At 33.2% G+C, this 17,197-nt stretch overlaps 3 protein-coding genes across 11 annotated transcripts; 2 read left to right on the forward strand and 1 right to left on the reverse strand.

Moving 5' to 3' along the window:
• Nucleotides 1–286: 286 nt before the first annotated feature.
• Nucleotides 287–3,706, forward strand: LOC122527541 (nuclear pore complex protein Nup93-like). The gene is made up of 6 exons (XM_043651814.1): nucleotides 287–582; nucleotides 903–1,083; nucleotides 1,168–2,456; nucleotides 2,527–2,883; nucleotides 2,957–3,074; nucleotides 3,159–3,706. Exons 1-6 carry the CDS (start codon nucleotides 356–358, stop codon nucleotides 3,468–3,470), a joined length of 2,484 nt encoding a protein of 827 aa, XP_043507749.1. The 5' UTR covers nucleotides 287–355; the 3' UTR covers nucleotides 3,471–3,706.
• A 12-nt stretch (nucleotides 3,707–3,718) lies between these two features.
• On the reverse strand, nucleotides 3,719–4,828 carry LOC122527544 (ADP-ribosylation factor-like protein 2-binding protein). Of its 5 annotated transcripts, none has more exons than XM_043651821.1 (6): nucleotides 4,678–4,828; nucleotides 4,434–4,538; nucleotides 4,267–4,373; nucleotides 4,105–4,190; nucleotides 3,921–4,017; nucleotides 3,719–3,858 (listed from the first exon to the last, which is right to left on the reverse strand). In XM_043651821.1, exons 1-6 carry the CDS (start codon nucleotides 4,691–4,693, stop codon nucleotides 3,769–3,771), a joined length of 501 nt encoding a protein of 166 aa, XP_043507756.1. In that variant the 5' UTR covers nucleotides 4,694–4,828; the 3' UTR covers nucleotides 3,719–3,768. The 5 variants fall into 5 exon arrangements, with proteins under 5 accessions (XP_043507756.1, XP_043507760.1, XP_043507759.1 ...); XM_043651825.1 differs by having other exon boundaries at nucleotides 4,267–4,370; nucleotides 4,434–4,508; nucleotides 4,675–4,828; XM_043651824.1 differs by having other exon boundaries at nucleotides 4,434–4,508; nucleotides 4,675–4,828.
• A 170-nt stretch (nucleotides 4,829–4,998) lies between these two features.
• LOC122527542 (protein nessun dorma) lies at nucleotides 4,999–8,908 on the forward strand. 5 transcript variants are annotated; one of them, XM_043651817.1, is made up of 6 exons: nucleotides 4,999–5,149; nucleotides 5,221–6,126; nucleotides 6,204–6,408; nucleotides 6,477–6,740; nucleotides 6,801–7,059; nucleotides 8,708–8,908. In XM_043651817.1, exons 2-5 carry the CDS (start codon nucleotides 5,228–5,230, stop codon nucleotides 7,056–7,058), a joined length of 1,626 nt encoding a protein of 541 aa, XP_043507752.1. In that variant the 5' UTR covers nucleotides 4,999–5,149; nucleotides 5,221–5,227; the 3' UTR covers nucleotide 7,059; nucleotides 8,708–8,908. The 5 variants fall into 5 exon arrangements, with proteins under 5 accessions (XP_043507752.1, XP_043507750.1, XP_043507751.1 ...); XM_043651815.1 differs by lacking the exon at nucleotides 8,708–8,908 and having other exon boundaries at nucleotides 6,801–7,256; XM_043651816.1 differs by lacking the exon at nucleotides 8,708–8,908 and having other exon boundaries at nucleotides 5,002–5,153; nucleotides 6,801–7,256.
• The last annotated feature ends 8,289 nt before the right edge of the window (nucleotides 8,909–17,197 follow it).

Raw genomic sequence — 17,197 nt, forward strand, 5'->3', positions numbered from 1 at the left:
TAAGCAAATTCTTTCTCAACAATCTTAAAATTGACTCAAGAATTAAAACTGATCTCTCCTTAAACGTATAACAAAAATCTGCGAGTCAATTATTTTCTCTTTCAAATGAAGATATTATTATTATATGAATAATATGATAAAGAAAATATCTTCCTTATTATTCGTTAATTGTTACAAATTATGTAAATTATAATAAAGTAAATTAAGCTTCATGATATTTAAAATTCACAAATACTAGGGTACAATAAGGCAGATGTGCAATGCTGTTCGGTAGTTTACGAGAAGATTAAAATTCCCTACAACGCTGTTGGACACTTCTCTAGTTTAAGAGACTCGTGGACGTCGAGTTTGAAATATGAGCGATCCTGGATTTACCGATATGTTAAACACGGACTCTTCCCGAGTGTCAGGAGATACTGGCTTTAGTGAATTGTTGCGGTCAGCAGAACGATTATCTGCCGCTGTAGAAGGCAATGAAGAACTTCCTCAAGTTGAGAGAAATCTTCGTCAAATCTTAGAAGCTTCCAACGAACTTTGGTCTCGTGTCACACAGACCGGCACGCAGGATAATCAAGTACAAGCGTAAGAACATTCGTCTATTTGTTGCATACGAAGTTTTTAGATAATTTTCAATCGAATGATATAAAATTTATACTTTTGATACAAAACTTATTTACTTAAAAAAAGTTGTGTTCGCAATGCTGTATATAACCTAAGAATTTTATAAATTTCTGGCGCCAAAATTCTTAGGACATCCTATCTACCTATCACTACCTATCACTTTAACTTCAATAACTTAATTTATTTTCTAATTAAAATAAAATTTGTTTCATGTTTTTGATAAGTGTATAATAAAATTTATTTGATAAGTGTAATATATGTGTAATGTTTTATAATTTCAGGCATTTGTTGCTTGGTTCACGTGGTGTTGATTTACCTCAGATTTCGCAGAAACTAAGTTCACTCAGTGCAAGACGTACGTTTGAACCTCTAGATCCTATTGCAGACACAGATATAGTTAATTATCTTAGAAATGAAAAAGAAAATGCTATTTTATCAATCATTGAACAGGTTCATAAAGATGTAAGATGTATCATGTTTTTTTTTTTGTAAGCAACACTTCACTATTTTAGATAGAAATTTATAAGTTATATAAATTTATTTTAGACATTTGATCTTACCAGAGTTCAACAAATGGAGCATATGTTAGGTGAATGGAAACAAATGAGATTTGAGATCATAAATGCAATGACAGCTCCATCTGGGGAGCTTGTAGATTTACGTGGTACTCCACAACGTACTAAATTAGCTGGGTCGATGATTACTGGTTTATCCAGTGTAGAAGTAGCTTATGTAAAAGAGTTACAAAATTATAATGATCATGTGCTTAGGGGAATAACTAAGCCAAATTTGTTTAATGCATTCTGTGAAGCTGCGAAGTCATTTGATGACAAAAAAATTGTGGACCTTTGGAAAATGGTTAAATGTATGGTAAACATTCGACCAGTCCCTAGAGAAGATCAGATCAAATCAAGAAGTACACCTATTGTTGAACAAGAAATTGTGTTACATGCAAGAAAATACTTAGAAGATAGATACAAGGAATTTATGAACTCTGTTATTAATGAAAACCCTGCTCAAGCCAAGCGGGGTGGCATTCCAGGCACGGTGCCATTAGTTAAAAGTTTTGTTAGTGTTAAAGTACAAAATCTGAAGGATTTAGAAGCTGTGATGGTTGAAGACAAACCATTATGGCCTTTAGTTTATTATTGTATGAGGGTTGGTGATTACAAAGCAGCATTGCAATGTCTTAGTCAGTGTAATACAGAATTTCCAGAATTTAAAGTTGCCTTGGAAGAAGCTTGTTGCGATGTTCAAAGGCATCCTAGTAGTTCTGCAGAATCAAATTTAAAGTTGCAGTACAGGAAACATGTTAGATCCGTTACTGACCCATATAAAAGAGTTGCATATTGTGCACTAGTTCCTTGTGAACCTGATGATTTGCACTCTGATGTAATATGCACAGCTGATGATTATTTATGGTTGAAACTATGCCAGGTTAAAGGTCAACCAGATGCAGAAAATAAATTGACCTTAGATTATTTACAAACTATGATATCAGAAATATATGGAGAATCATATTATCATGCTCACGAACAACCATTTGTATATTTTTCAATGCTATTTTTAACTGGTCAATTTGAAGCTGCAATTGAATTTTTGGCAAGAGGTGCAGGAGCAAGGCATCTGCCTCATGCTGTGCATTTAGCGGCTGCTATGCACGAACATAACTTATTAGGAGTCAGTCAAAGTGTCTTAGCACCTTTAATAAGTGTTGATCCTGCTGATAAGCCTCCTGCTAAAAGACTAAACTTTGCCAGATTAATATTATTATACGTTAAACGATTTGATTCTACAGATCCAAAGGAATGTTTACATTACTTATTCTTATTAAGGTTTGTATAGAAAATCAAACAATTATCGAAATTTTCAAGATTTAATTTTAATTATCTGATTATCTCTTAGATCTATGAAAGATCCGCATGATCGTAATATGTTTGCTGCATCAGCTGCAGAAATGGTAGTTGATACTTCCCCAGCAGTCAGAACTCAATTAATTGGAAAAATAGTAGAAGATCGTTGGATACCAGGAATTTTAGATCAATTCCAAATTAATACAGAGGATGTTATAAACATAAGCGCAGACACATTATATAGAAAAGGTCTTTTAGAAGATGCAGTGACAGTGTATGATCTTGCTCGCAATCACGAAAAAGTTCTTAGTCTCATGTGTACGCTCTTGGCGCAGGTTGTTAATCAAAGGACTTCGCCGGGATCACTCAGATCTCGATTGCAGGTGACAGCTACTGACATAAGCAAAAGGTAAAATTGAAATCTATAATATCGTTATTGTTATCAGAAAACATTAAATATGTACATAAATATTTATTTTTAGGTATCAAAACATTGAGTTACAAGCACCTTCTGAATTGGTATCTGCATTTTATACTTTAAAGCATCTAATGGTATTCTTTGATCAATTTCATAATGAACAATATCAAAGTGCGCTTAGGGTAAGATACATGAGATTATAAATATTCATGTTCAAGTTTATATTATAATATTTTTTATAACATTATAATTATTTTTATTTATAGACTATTTCCGAATCGAAATTACTACCATTAAATATAAAAGAAGTCGATGAAAGAGTAAACGCATTGCGACGAGTACCACCTGAAGTAACTGGTACGTTAGCCGACGTTCTTTTAGCTACAATGACAATACTTTATCGTCAGTATCAAAAGTTACGATCGATGGAACCAGGTGATGAAGAGGCAAGAAAACAGCAACTTCTTGATCTTAGAGAACAAGCACGAGCATTAACTAGTTTCGCAGGAACACTTCCATATCGTATGCCAAATGAAACAAATAGTAAACTTGTACAAATGGAGATCCTCATGTGCTGAATTAAACATTATATTTCTTACTTTATTTAATATACTACTTTAAGGGATACAATAGATATATTTGTGCGAATAGTGAATTAATGAAACATAAATAATAATCTATGTTTACAATTCTTCAATTTTTAAAAGTATTATAAATACAATGTATATATTTTTTTGTACTTCCATAGGTTAAACAAAGATTATAAATAAAATAAATGTACTGATTTTCGAAAAGCGCAATTGAACATAAGAAATGCGATTAGTAATTTATTTTTTTAGTATGTTTAAAATATATTTATTTTATTGATAAAATATTTTAGCCAAAAGAATTATTGTCATATGTACAACTTTTGAGAGATGTGATAGATATTCCATAACTAAGATCTTGAATTTTCCCTTCCTTCATCTGAAAAAGATTCATGTAATTATTGGAATTTACTTTTATTTCTTTATATTGATACTACTTACAGCTCTATAGTCGAGGAACATTTCTTTGAAGGACATAAAGTCTGTGAATGTTGATAGCACTTCGAATACTTCACCTTCCAATTCATTTTGCTTATTACTATATCATTTGATAATTATTAAAAAAATAAATCTTTCATATATTTGCAACTTTCATATATACTAAGTATAAAATTGTTATACTTACTTTAAATGTTTTAAAAATGTGTTAATATTAAAATCTGGTATAACCTTTTGTAAGTAATTAACAATATAATTTTCCACGGCCTTAGTCTATAAAAATTATTGTCAGATACATAAATGTACACAAATATAAAAAATTTGTTATTTTCATTATTGAACTACTTACATATTCATTAAATATATTTGTGTAAATTAATTTATTTTCTTCTGCAGGCTCAAAAACATCCCAGTAATTATCTAAAAATTTTTTTTGAATAGCATGGAAATCGTCTTCTAAAAATAAAATTTTTATTATAAAATTGAATTTCTTTTACACCTTGCCTTAATACACACCTAATAAAATATCTTCTATATGTCCAATAATTTCATCGAAAAGTTTATCTTCTATGGAACTCTGCCCCATGTTCCCTTCGTCACATATTAAAATATAATTATCTATTAATAATATTAAAATATCATTAAAATAGTTACGTTGTTTATATTTATATTTATATTAGGTACTTATTATTAGCACTATCGAAAAGTTGTTAACATTTGGAAGAACGATATATGCTTAATCGTTTATTAAACATACCATTTGTTTCTCCAGACATAATTCCAATTGTTTACAAAAATAAGGCTGTTTATTTCTATGATAGAACAAGCTTATTATTTGTTAGACATCATCGATGTCGTAAATCGATAATTGTTGAAAACGAGAATCGAGGGAATATTATTCGTCGACCAATCAGGTTTACTGTAATTTGAATATTTTATAACAGTTAATTTGCCAGTGTTTCAACGTCGATTGAAAATATGAGTGATCAGTGATTTTTGGAATGAACATTTCTCTTTTATTCGCTTATATATTTAATTAAATTTATAATATTTGAAAATATAGATCAGATCTCGATTCGTTTTAACAAAAGAGCGTGCAACTTTCTTGATTCTTTACTTTGTTAGACTTGAAGCACAATTACTACGAAAGTTTCGTTTTCATTTCGTTAGATATATTAGACAAAAGATTAAAATCGACGTTCTCGATACAACTTGTAATAAATTCGTAACTGGTAGGTAGACGTGTATTCATAAATTTCTAATATGATCGATCGATTTTTTTACAAAATTCTTTATTTTACAGATAATTGATGGAGGTGTACACCTTTGATAAGAGTCTTCAAGAAAGGCTGGTAGAATTAACAGAAATTTTATCCAGTAGAGATGAAATTGTACCTGCATCACAAATTAAAGCAGAATGGTCTTATTACATAGAACTTGTAATAGAACCCGTTGGTTGGCAAGCATTATGGAGAATACCACGTTTGGTGTGTGAGAGTTTTCATATCCATTATCCTACTATAGTGGTCGTACAAGTTGAGCAAGTTGATTTTTCTGATTTATCTGCATTAGCAAAAATTACTGCCGTTCAAGATGATATTCAATTACTTGACAAGTATGATATACCACTTATTGAGCTTTACCCAACACATATGCAAGAGAATAATGCTCTGGATATAGTGGGTACTGCAACTTGCATCGATCAGTTGAGGTTCTTTTATAAATACTTATGGATGCCATGGGATGTAGATGATGATGATGATGTTGATTGGGTGTCTGTACATTTAGAAACTAGAATTAGATTATTCTTTGATATGAAAAGGAGTGCTATTACTAATGAAACTAGTGATGTTATTAGAAGTTTGATAAGAGAGGGAAGAGAGATTGAACAGAAAATATCAAGATTAGAAGATACTATCTCCGAGGAAGAACAAGAAAAGGATATAGATGGAGGAACAGCATGTCAGTTGATGACACTTCATTTTCGGTTGCAACAAATTAAAAGGGAGATGGAAGTTCTTGAAAATCCAACTATGAGAGAGATTCTTGCAAATCAGACCTCGTCTTCAAAAAATGATGAAATAGAAAGCACAGAAAATAATGAGAAATGTAAAGAAGGTTATTTTGTGTGGCTTGGTGGTACTCTGGAACAAATGAAGGAAGCTATAAATAAAGTTCAAATATCTTTACCTACAGAATTATTTTTCAAGTAAGTTTGATAAATGTAAGTTTGATGATGTTAAAAACGTTTTATTGATGTTTGATCCCTTGATATTTTTTTTTTAGAATATCTGGATCTTTATTAGAGACTCTATACACGTGTGATGCAGGAGATATTATTGTAGTTGGAAAAGGAACTCATACAATAAAAAGTGCCGGTAGATTGGAAGATGGCGGTACCATTAAAGGAATTGATAGTTCAGAAGATACTATTCTTAATAAGATAGACATTGAAACTGCACCATCATTGCTTGATTTTTCTGGCAATGAAGTAAGTTACATCGTTAATCGTTACATAGTTAATCATTAATTGTAACTATATTGTGTATTTGTTCATAGGTTTTGCTAGAAAATATCACGGTAGATGTAGGTGATCTTAGAGCAGCTGTTGTAGTGAGAGCTGGAACCACAAAAATAGTCAATTGTAAAATATGTGCCTTAAATAAGAGTATGGTGAAACTAGGAATTGTAGTTTTACCTAATGCAAAACTAATAATAGAAAATACACTCTTTGACAGTCTTGTGACTGGTTTAGTTATTTATAGCAATGGAGAAGTATTTATGAATAATTGCATATTTACAAATTGTACAGAGGGTATACAAGTACGTATTTTCGTCTCGATTATCACAATTATGCATAATTATGATATTTTATTATTTTAGATTTATGATAATGCAAAGTTAATAGCAAAACATTGTTCTCTGACACAACTTAAAGAATATGCCATTCGATTGGAAACGCAAAAATATTTAAACGATACAAGACGTAAATGCGGTGGTTTTGAATTACTGGAGAATGTATCTGAAATTTCTCTTTATGATTGTAAATCCGAGGATAATGGCAAAGGGGACGTAATATTGAAAACAGCTACATCGTTTGTTTTAAAAAAACAGTATGAACCCATGAATGTGGAGATTTAAAGTAATTTATTTTATTATAAATGAATTTTTTATTTTTGTTATAAAAGTGCATGTATTTCTTGAATCCTATAAGAAATATATAAATTTTGTACATTTTTATGTGAATTTCTACTTAGATTAGATGTTATAATAGATGTAATCTATGCAAAGATTATTTCTGTTACTTTTTCGTAATTAAAGACAATTATGAATTACATATATATATATATATATATATATATATATATATATATATATATATATATATATATATATATAGAGGGTGTTTCGTAACTGACCCACTTCGGGAGCGAATTGTACGCCTAAAAATAATGGAAAAAAGTCNTATATATATATATATATATATATATATATATATATATATATATATATATATATATATATATATATATATATATATGTATTACATATGTATATGCGATCTTTTCATCGCTTTTTCAATTAATTTGAAACCAATTAAAAAGTACGTGTAAACTTTTAAATTCCAAGTTACATTACTAGTTATACTCGTCATCGTTAGATGGCAATACCATTTCAAATTCGTTTACGGTGTGTGTTTCTATATTTAAAAATCTTGTATACTATTGCAAATACGATTTTTAAATGAATGTGACGTATTTTATCGGTCTAGTGTCTTACATTTTAAAACAATCTGTAGTAAGTTTCTCATTATTTAACCTACATTATTTAACATACTTCAGTTTATGTCGAAAGTAATTCGAACTTGCCTCCTAACCTACGTGCATTCCTCCAATATTTTTTCGATAATTCTGTCAGTAACGTTATTTTATGATAGTATATCATTTTATTATATTAGGTTTTTTTTCTATAACTTCAATTAGAATAATGCTCGGAAAATAAATTTTATTTTATTTGGAAGTGCTTCGTGACATGAGTCAGACAAACCTAACCTATAATACAGACTAGCATCAAATTGACGTCAATATATAGACACATGTATACATAAATACATTTGTTACACGAGCTGCACGCATGCTATATATATGTATACAAAAGGAGATAGATAACATCGCATATACATTGTACATACATTGGCGTGACGTAAATGATTATTCGATCTATTTCCATATTGTATTCATCGCTGTTTTCGTTTAAAGACCCGCTCGTATCTATAAATGAAGTCATAAGTACATGGCCATGTGGTCGTATCACGTGTACACGGATGAATGAAGTAGCATGATTTAGAGACTCATACTTTTGATGATGAATGGAAATCCTTCCGTTAGTGATACCGCTTATCAGTTTTCCAGTCACTGCGTGGTTATTGGCCTGTTAGGCTAGTAATTTTTTAGGCATTCCTATAGATGAAATTACGTTTTCTTTTTTTTTTTTTTAAATAATAGATTACATTCCTTTTTATTTTTAATCCTTTGAGTTACACTCGTGAATTATGGTTTCAATTTGAAAGAAAAAGCAAATTGTAGAATATGAATTTAAATTTTCAATTTTATTTCTTCAAACTGAAGATTAATAAATACAAATTATATATAATATTTCAATGTTTTACACGTAATACCATGTAACATGTTGTAATAATTGATGTTTACCAAAGATTGAGAGGAAATTCATAATTTTAAGAAGAAAAAAAAAAGTTAAGTTATTAATGAAAATTCATTTTCTCATTACAGAATGTTCTAGTCAGAAAGACTATCACTTCCAGTCAAACTTTGAATCAACAAACGAAGAATATGGTAGAAACGACTTGTGCGAAGCAATTGACGGACCGACAGACGCAATTTGGCAATGCGCGTATATTGGATTTATCGGAATGCATCTTCGTGTTCAAGGGTTCGCAATCGGATTACGAGGAACCATCATCGGACGAGGAGGTGAGTGATTTTCCTATTATATCAATTTTGCATCTATACTGTGTGATTCATTTAAATTTATTAATATATGTATTTGAAGAAATATTAATATATTATAGTATGTATTATATTATGTATTAAGAAGCATGTATGAATATATGTATTTGAAGAAGCAGACTAAAAAAACTGACTCTATTTTTGTAGAGATTGTGGAGTTACACACTATTTTCGTTAAAAATGTCTTATTCTAAATAACGTTTTAAATACGATATTCATTTTATAAAAATTATTTAGGTAACTAAGCAATGCAACATATTTTTTATTAGTAGTGAAAGTGTCGAGAAAATTTAATAATAATATATAAACACGATCACACAGTATAACTTATAAGTAGAGAAATGTTTACTTTTTAACTACATATAACTGTATTATGAAAAGTTTTATTTCCACTTTTTTTTTTATAACATACAATTATAGTTTTGATAGAAATTTATGTACTCGTCACTATACATTGCCTTAGTTTTACGGTTTTATGAATGCCATTTGCGAGTTAATATATTCTAAGATGGCATCTGTACAGTTATCAATATAGGTTTATAAATCAACATACTTGTGAGTAATACTTTTCGGATCGTATATTTATTTCGTACGGTATCAGGAAAAGTCGTAAAAGCGTGGCTCGTAAAAGATTTACCTGGGAACTTTTTAGTAATACACGAGCTACAATAAGCTCGTGCTACGGTATCGAAAAATATGGGATCGGAAAATTTATTTTGCATTACTGACGCGATTTTTTGGAGTCTGATTTCTTTTTTTATTTTCTTTTTTTTTTTTTCTTCTAAGAACAAGAATCGACAAGAAGTCAGTTGTTAAGGAAAATACATATGCCATACATGTATTTATATATTATTTAGTTATATACTGTATATGTATATAATATTTAATATACTGTATATATATAAAATATCACTGATATTCACTTTGCTGTAGTTTCTCAATTTCAGCGAGCAAAAGAAATTTTTAAGAAAAACATTGGTGTGAAATGGACGAAGCTATTTTCGTCAAATGTTTTGTTAGAAAAGACTTGTTTATGATAATTACATCCCTTTCGTGAGACCTTCTCACGACTTAAAGTCCACGACCCCGTTACTTTCACCATACAGCGAAATCCACATTCCCTTCTCGTAGGAACCATTCACGCGGACGTCTATGATGAAAAATTACAACACTGGAGTCGAGCGAAAGAGAGAGGCCTCGCGTTGGCATGCATGAACCTCGTAGATCTTTTTGTTGCGTAAATAAATTATTGGTGAATCAGACATTCCTTTTGGGTCATCGCAGAATTCTTTTATTTTCCTCTTTATTAAGCAATTTCCTACGTAGTACCGCGCGTTGCATTTCCAGCCAAACAGACCCGAATGGTTCAGCTCTGATCGCGTGGCTCTCGTTTAAATCTTAATTCAATTTTAACTCTTTCAACAGCTCATTTTTATTATTATTTTTTTTTTTTTTTATTAACACACACCCCAACTCGATTTATCTCACTTTCGTCAGTCAACGTTTCACACTTGCTCTGATCGTTAAAAATTCATGGCGCACCAATTCAAAGGAAGAAGGATTAAGTGTAAAAAACCGTAACGTGACGTTAATGAGCCCGTTGATTTAGAATTCTTCCTCTCTGCTGAATGATCCCGTTCTTTTTTTATTCCCCTCGTTCTTTCTTTCTTCTCGCACGTTCTGTCATCCGCGGTTCACGAGGGATCGTTGAAAATAACGCGGAGGGAAGAGAGGGACAAATCTCATAACACATTCGTCGATGCTTTTGACCAGCACCACCGAGCACAAGTTATTTGCAGCTTTCGTGTCTTTCGGAATGACTGATCGGCCTCTTGCCGCGCGTGTTCGCTTTCTCGCTTCTTCCCTCGTTCCTCTCGTTTGCTCTGTCTCGTTCGTTCTTATTTTTCTGCTAGCTCGACGCTTCCGCATTATTTCATTCATCGCCTCTGTGTCCCGCGTTTGAAACATTTCTAATTTCAATTGTTTCTGCTCGTGTTCTCGTGCTCATCGACCACCAGTTCCATACCCTTTCCGTCTCCTCTCTCATTTTTCATGTCGCTGCTTTTATCGTCTTATAAACAGCAAATCGTTCTTCCTTGTTTACGTGCTTCTCCATCCACTTCTCACCCCCTCCGTTTCTTTTTTGCTTCTTCAAGTTCATTCAGCCCCCGTTCTACACGTCATATCTGATCTCATCTTTCTTCCTCCTCTTCCACGCGAAATTAATCTCCTCGCTGTGTGTTTCCTGATTTATTTACCGACACCGAACTTTTTTCTCGTCGTTCTTAACTCACTCGCCGCTTTCCCTTTCGACCGTTTTTCCATTCATCTTGTTTCATTCAGCGTCCAGTGCCTTTTTAATAATAATCCGGCCTTTTCAACGCGCGTCTCAGGTGCCACTGCATCGATATCTTTTTTTTTTTTTTAAATATCTCAAATGTCGTCGGGGAAATTAATAGCGGCGCCCTTTGTTAAATTAAATGGTTCTTTTCATAATGGCAACCGTGCCGTTCACTCGGTGCCTTCTTCGTCTTCTTTTTTTTTTTTTTTTTCGTTCATTTTTATTACGTTTTCGTCTAGGACGCGCTTTATTGTTTGCTTTATCATGAAAATTGCGTGTTTCCGCGAGTCCCCGGAACTCCCACGAAAGCACGCCATTCAAGAACATAATAAACTTTTCTGTCGAGCTCTTTTTTCGTTTTTAAATCGCCCCGACTAGCGTTGTTCCTCCACGCTTTTAGCCATTTCTCTCCGACACATCTTTTTTTTTCTTTTTTTCTTTTTTTTATCTTTCCACCCTGTCTCTTCGTCTTCTTTTTTTATCCCCTTCCTCTGGAAGAGAGATACACGTCTTCATTCAGCCAGTTTCTTTCCTCCTCGTGGTCCGGCCGGTATTGGTGAACAGGTTATTCTCGACGCAGCATACATACGTACACATTGTGCCTCTTCCGCTACGTTTTATCTCCAACGTTACTGTCCAAGCGCTGGTTTTATTGTTACGTTTTCATTTACTATATTTACTTGCCGCTGGATATAGAAGTCATTCTCGTTTGAAAATGTGTCCACTAAATCAGTCTGCGTGTTCGATGCTTTATTACCGTAACTTCGTACGTTCGTAGCGTGTCAGTAATTTTGTATTTTAGTATTATAATACGTACACTGGCAGACAAATTCTTTGATGACTCGATATTCTGTTGTTTTAATGTTTAATACTCTAATTTAATGTATCAATATTCCAACACTATTATTTTAACATTGTAACGCTTTGGTATTTTAATTATTTCAACACTTTGACACACACTTTGATGTTCGAGCATTCAGTGCTCTCAAAACTCCAGCACTCTGTTATTTTAATATTAATTACTCCAGTATTTTAATACTCCGATAATTCAATACTTCGAAACTTTCCTCTTCCAATATTCCAGTGTTCTAATACTTAATGCTAATATTCCAATACGTTAACAGCTGAATATTTCAGTGCTCCGATATTCCAATATTTCGACATTCCAGTACTTAATGACTCAACACGCTAGCACTTCAGTCTCTAAACATTTAAACATCTCAACTGTTCGGTTCGGTTTTCCAATACATTAATATCCCAACGTTGCAGTGCATGTATTTTAATACTCGTTGATATTCCAATACCCGGCGTGTCAATAATCTGATATTCCAATTCTTTGGCCAATCAAATGCCTCCTTCAATATTTTAATATCCCGATATTAATATTTCGCCGTTTCGCTACACCGATATCCTAATATTCTAATATCGGGCGAAGGGTAGCGGTCAAGTTTTCTTTTTTTTTAATTGCACACATAACGCAGAGATCAGCACGTGACGTAGAATTTTATCCCGGGTGTACAGTTTCCCCTGTTTCATTAGTGGCGATTTCATTTCCAGTTTAATCTCCAGTTGACATACGATCTTGACGCCGGTATCGGTAAAGAGAATGCTGCTGCTGGTTCGTTCTAGAAATAGAAGAAATTCCAGAGTCGGATGATCGAGCAGAGATCGAGCTGTCAATATGTATTTCCGGTCCGGATTATTCTCGGCTCCGTTCCCCGTTTCGCGATCTCGTGTACTCGCGAGACGGCCGCGAGTATTTTCTAAACTGAACCGATTAAAATCGAAGCGTCGACACCGGTGGCTGGTGCCAACATTAGTAATGGATAAATACCCTGGCTCGTCGCCTCGCCTCTCGTAGTTTACGAGCTGAAACGTATCGCCGGGATAACGTCCCATTAATTCGAACACTTCTGCATCGCACGTTTGTTGCACGCCACTTACGCGAAATCCCTCGCTCGTCGTGCTGAAATCGCTCCTATTCGATTAAATATATCCTTTCGGCAGCGTCTGCGTTGACGGTCACGTTTGTTACTCGGTATTCTGATTTTTTTGTCTTTTTAAATTCGACATTATTCACGTCGATCTTGGCATGTTAGGGGGTCAAGTCGAGACTGACTTTCATTAGTAGATTTAGATGATTCTCTCCGTTAATAATTAGGTAATTCTATGCTTCTAGAATCTAAGATTCTTTGATCTGTGTGAGCGAACTATGATATTCAGAGAAAGATCAGGAAAATGATAGCCTGGAGTCGTAAAAGACGTAATATCAGATGTCCTTTCCAAGAGTCTCGTCTTTTACTAATTTATATTCAATTTTCCTATTAAACCTGTGCCAAAATTTTTCTTCACCGCTGTTGTATCGGTGAAGTGTACAGTATAGCTATTTGGCTGTCTTCCTAAGTAAAAAGACACACAAGAAAACGAGATAAATCATTCAAGTTAGTCTTCCCTGTCTTTGAATCGTGTAATCTCGAAATGTTTGATCAAAAATGACAAGGAGGAAAAATCAACATTACATTCGAGGGTTAAAGACGCGTTTCTTTTTTCCATTTCGGATATAAATCAGACATATTCTCCTTTTTATCGGTGACAACGTTCATCGCTTGAAAACGTGAACCAGGTGCACCATGAGCGCGAACCATCCTCATTGACGCGACGACACTGATATCACGATAATTCGCGATATTCACGGTCGAGTAATTTTCGGTTCAGCCATTCGAGATGAATTTAATCAAAAAAACAAGGCTAATATATTATCCGGGCAGATGTGATGGAAGACAATACATAGCCGCCCGCGATAATAAGAGCGGGGTCCGATTTAATCATCGATTCAACCATCGATGAGGTATTTAATGCGTCGAGGCATTACCGGCTGACCCGTGTTAACGACAAGTTATCTTCGAAATGTTATGAAAAGCAGGATTTCCTATTTAAGCGTTTTCAAACACGTGCGTCTGAATGCGCTGTAGTTGGGACTACAATCCCATTATAGTATATTCATTATAATATACTTTGGATAGTTCATTTCGATCGATCTGCAATGACGATATTTAAATTTTAATTGAGTGCACGAATTAATAATTGAAAGTTTGAAAACGAAGGGATTACTAAATAACAAAATATCTCTATAAACCGCGTGCGTCTGAATGTACTTTCTATAGTTCATTTGGAATATAGTTTGTTTTAATCGATCTGCAGTGACGGTATTTAAATTTTAATCGAGTGTTACGAATTAATAATTAAAAGCTTGAAAACGAAGAAATTGCCAAGTAACAAAATATATTTATATAGGCGTACATCTGATCTACTTTCTGTAGTACATTTGGACCATAGTTTTGGATTACAGTGACGATATTTAAATTTTAGTCGAATGTACGATGAATTAATAATTAAAAGACTGAAAGAAGAGATTACCAAGTAACCGAAATATCTTTATAAGATTTGATAATTAAAGACGTCATTTATATTAGAGATTGTCAGTCGTATCATCGTGTGGAGAATTGTGCACAGCTTCTTTATCGTAAAATCTATAGACAATTCCAAGGTAGATAATACTTTGCCGATGAGAATGTTTTATAACCACAAAACGAATAGATATTTCACGTTCCTATAACTAGGTGTCGACTTTCTGAAGTACTCTCGTGTAGACGCGATAATTGACTTTAATTACGTATAATTCTCCTTACGAATTATGCGAAATTAGATTCACGCGTAGTGAAATGCAGAAATAGAACACAATAGGTTAGTAAAACTGTCACTCGGATGAGTTACCGGACAATCGTGGATACATCCGTTGCCAACAGAAGGCGAGGATGTCAACGTCGCGCGATAAATTGAAACAAATTTCGCACCTTAAGATCGTGCATCGTCCGGCAATTCCGGTGGCCAGCCGTCTCACTATTCTAGCTTAAGGGTCAGCTAAATATATTTCCACCGTTAAAAATACACTTATTAGTGTTGCAACGAGACGTTTCGTTCTCGCAGCGGCTCGCAGCTTCCCGAATATTTCTCGTTCAGGCTGTGACGATGATTTACAACGCTTCAATCTTCAACGTATTCGACATTACTGCTATTCGTAAATCATCTCTGTTTGCTTGCGTTGGGCAGTGTCCAGTCTGCGTTGGTTCCTCCCTGACCAATCTTTTCCAATGACTCGCGGACATATTGCCAAAGGATAAATCAATAGGGGAGGATGATACGGTCGACAAGGCGGAGGTAGAAGACGAAGAAGAGGAGCACAAGGCCTAGACAGCTCCAGCTGAGGCTTATTTCGAGCTACTGCGGCTCTGTACCCGTGAACGCATAGACAGCGACGCATTCTTGTCGGCTCTGCGTATGTACCAACAGTCTACACAGACACGGTACAAGAAATAGAAATGCAACCGCGGTACACACGTGTTTAAGCCCCCGAGGAAATTGATTATTTATTGGCCCATAAAAGTTTTGCCTCTTTGTAGGGCGTAGCAGTAAATAAAGTCGGTTTATCGCTTTGTACTACGTAGAATATTGACGAATAATGCGCGTTTGTCTTAGATATAACATATTTTTGGATCACTGATTAATTGGTGATCGCTTCGAGCGACGTCTACTTAGATCAGGCGTATTGTATTTTGTATCTCTACTGTTGCAAATGTATGATTTGTATTTAGCGGCGCGTTTAAGCCCTTTAACGCTTGAAAATCGACATAAATCGGCTCCACCATATATTTTTCTAATTTTAATACTGTCTGTTTTATCGAGATCGTTACACGTTCTGTTTCTACGACAATGCAGCTCTAGATTGCTATTTCTACATAGAAAAATTGCAAGAGTATTAAAATATTAAAATGTTGGAGGAGATGAAAATTTTTCTTCAATTTCAAAATCCAATTATTAATCTCACCCCTCTGAAACAGTTCGAATTATTCGAGAAACATGAAGCAAGCGAAAAAAATGTTTTTTGTACAATATTCTTCTTTCAAATCTGTTCCTATTGCCATGTCCAAAAACATCTTTCACTTTTTTTGTTAGAAATATAAAAAAATTTTTTATATTGTAGGATTGTAGGTTATGTAGTTATCATAAAATAGAATAGTAATTAAAAAAAGGCTAGGGAACACCATAATATTCTTTTTCCAAAACTGTTCCTACTGCCATATCTAAAAACATTTTTCACTTTGTCAGAAATGTAAAAAAACCTTTTTTTTTACATAAAGTTTTAGGTTATGTAGTTATCATAAAATAGGATAGTAATTAGAAAAAGATCAGAGAATAATATCCTTTTAAAACTGTTCCTATTGCCGTGTCAAAAAACATCTTTCACTTTGTCAGAAATATAAAAAACCCTTTTTTTTTTACACAGAATTATAGGTTATGTAATTATAAAATAGGATAGTAATTAAAAAAAGATCAGAGAATAATATTCTTTCAAAACTGTTCCTATTGTCTAAAAACATCTTTCACTTTGTCAGAAATGTAAAAAACCCTTTTTTTTTACACAGAATTATAGGTTATGTAATTATAAAATAGGATAGTAATTAAAAAAAGATCAGAGAATAATATTCTTTCAAAACTGTTCCTATTGCCGTGTTTGAAAACATCTTTCACCTTGTCAGAAATATGAAAAACCTTTTCTTTACACAAGGTTATAGGTTATGTAGTTATAAAATGGGATGATAATTAAAAAGAGACCAGAGAACGATATTTTTTTTCCAAAATTGTTCCTACTGCCATGTCTAAAAACATTTTTCACTTTGTCAGAAATATAAAAAACCCTTTTTTCACATAGAGTTATAAGTTATGTAGTTGTCATATAATAGGATAGTAATTAAGAAGAGACTAGAGAACACCGTCGTAAAAGATCTTTTTGTTGAAAGGAGAACTCGAAAATATCACGAAAGACCCATCGGGTGAAATTAAATCGATTTTCG

Source organism: Frieseomelitta varia, unplaced genomic scaffold (assembly GCF_011392965.1).
Source record: "Frieseomelitta varia isolate USP_RPSP 00005682 unplaced genomic scaffold, Fvar_1.2 scaffold_225, whole genome shotgun sequence".
Taxonomy (NCBI): domain Eukaryota; kingdom Metazoa; phylum Arthropoda; class Insecta; order Hymenoptera; family Apidae; genus Frieseomelitta; species Frieseomelitta varia.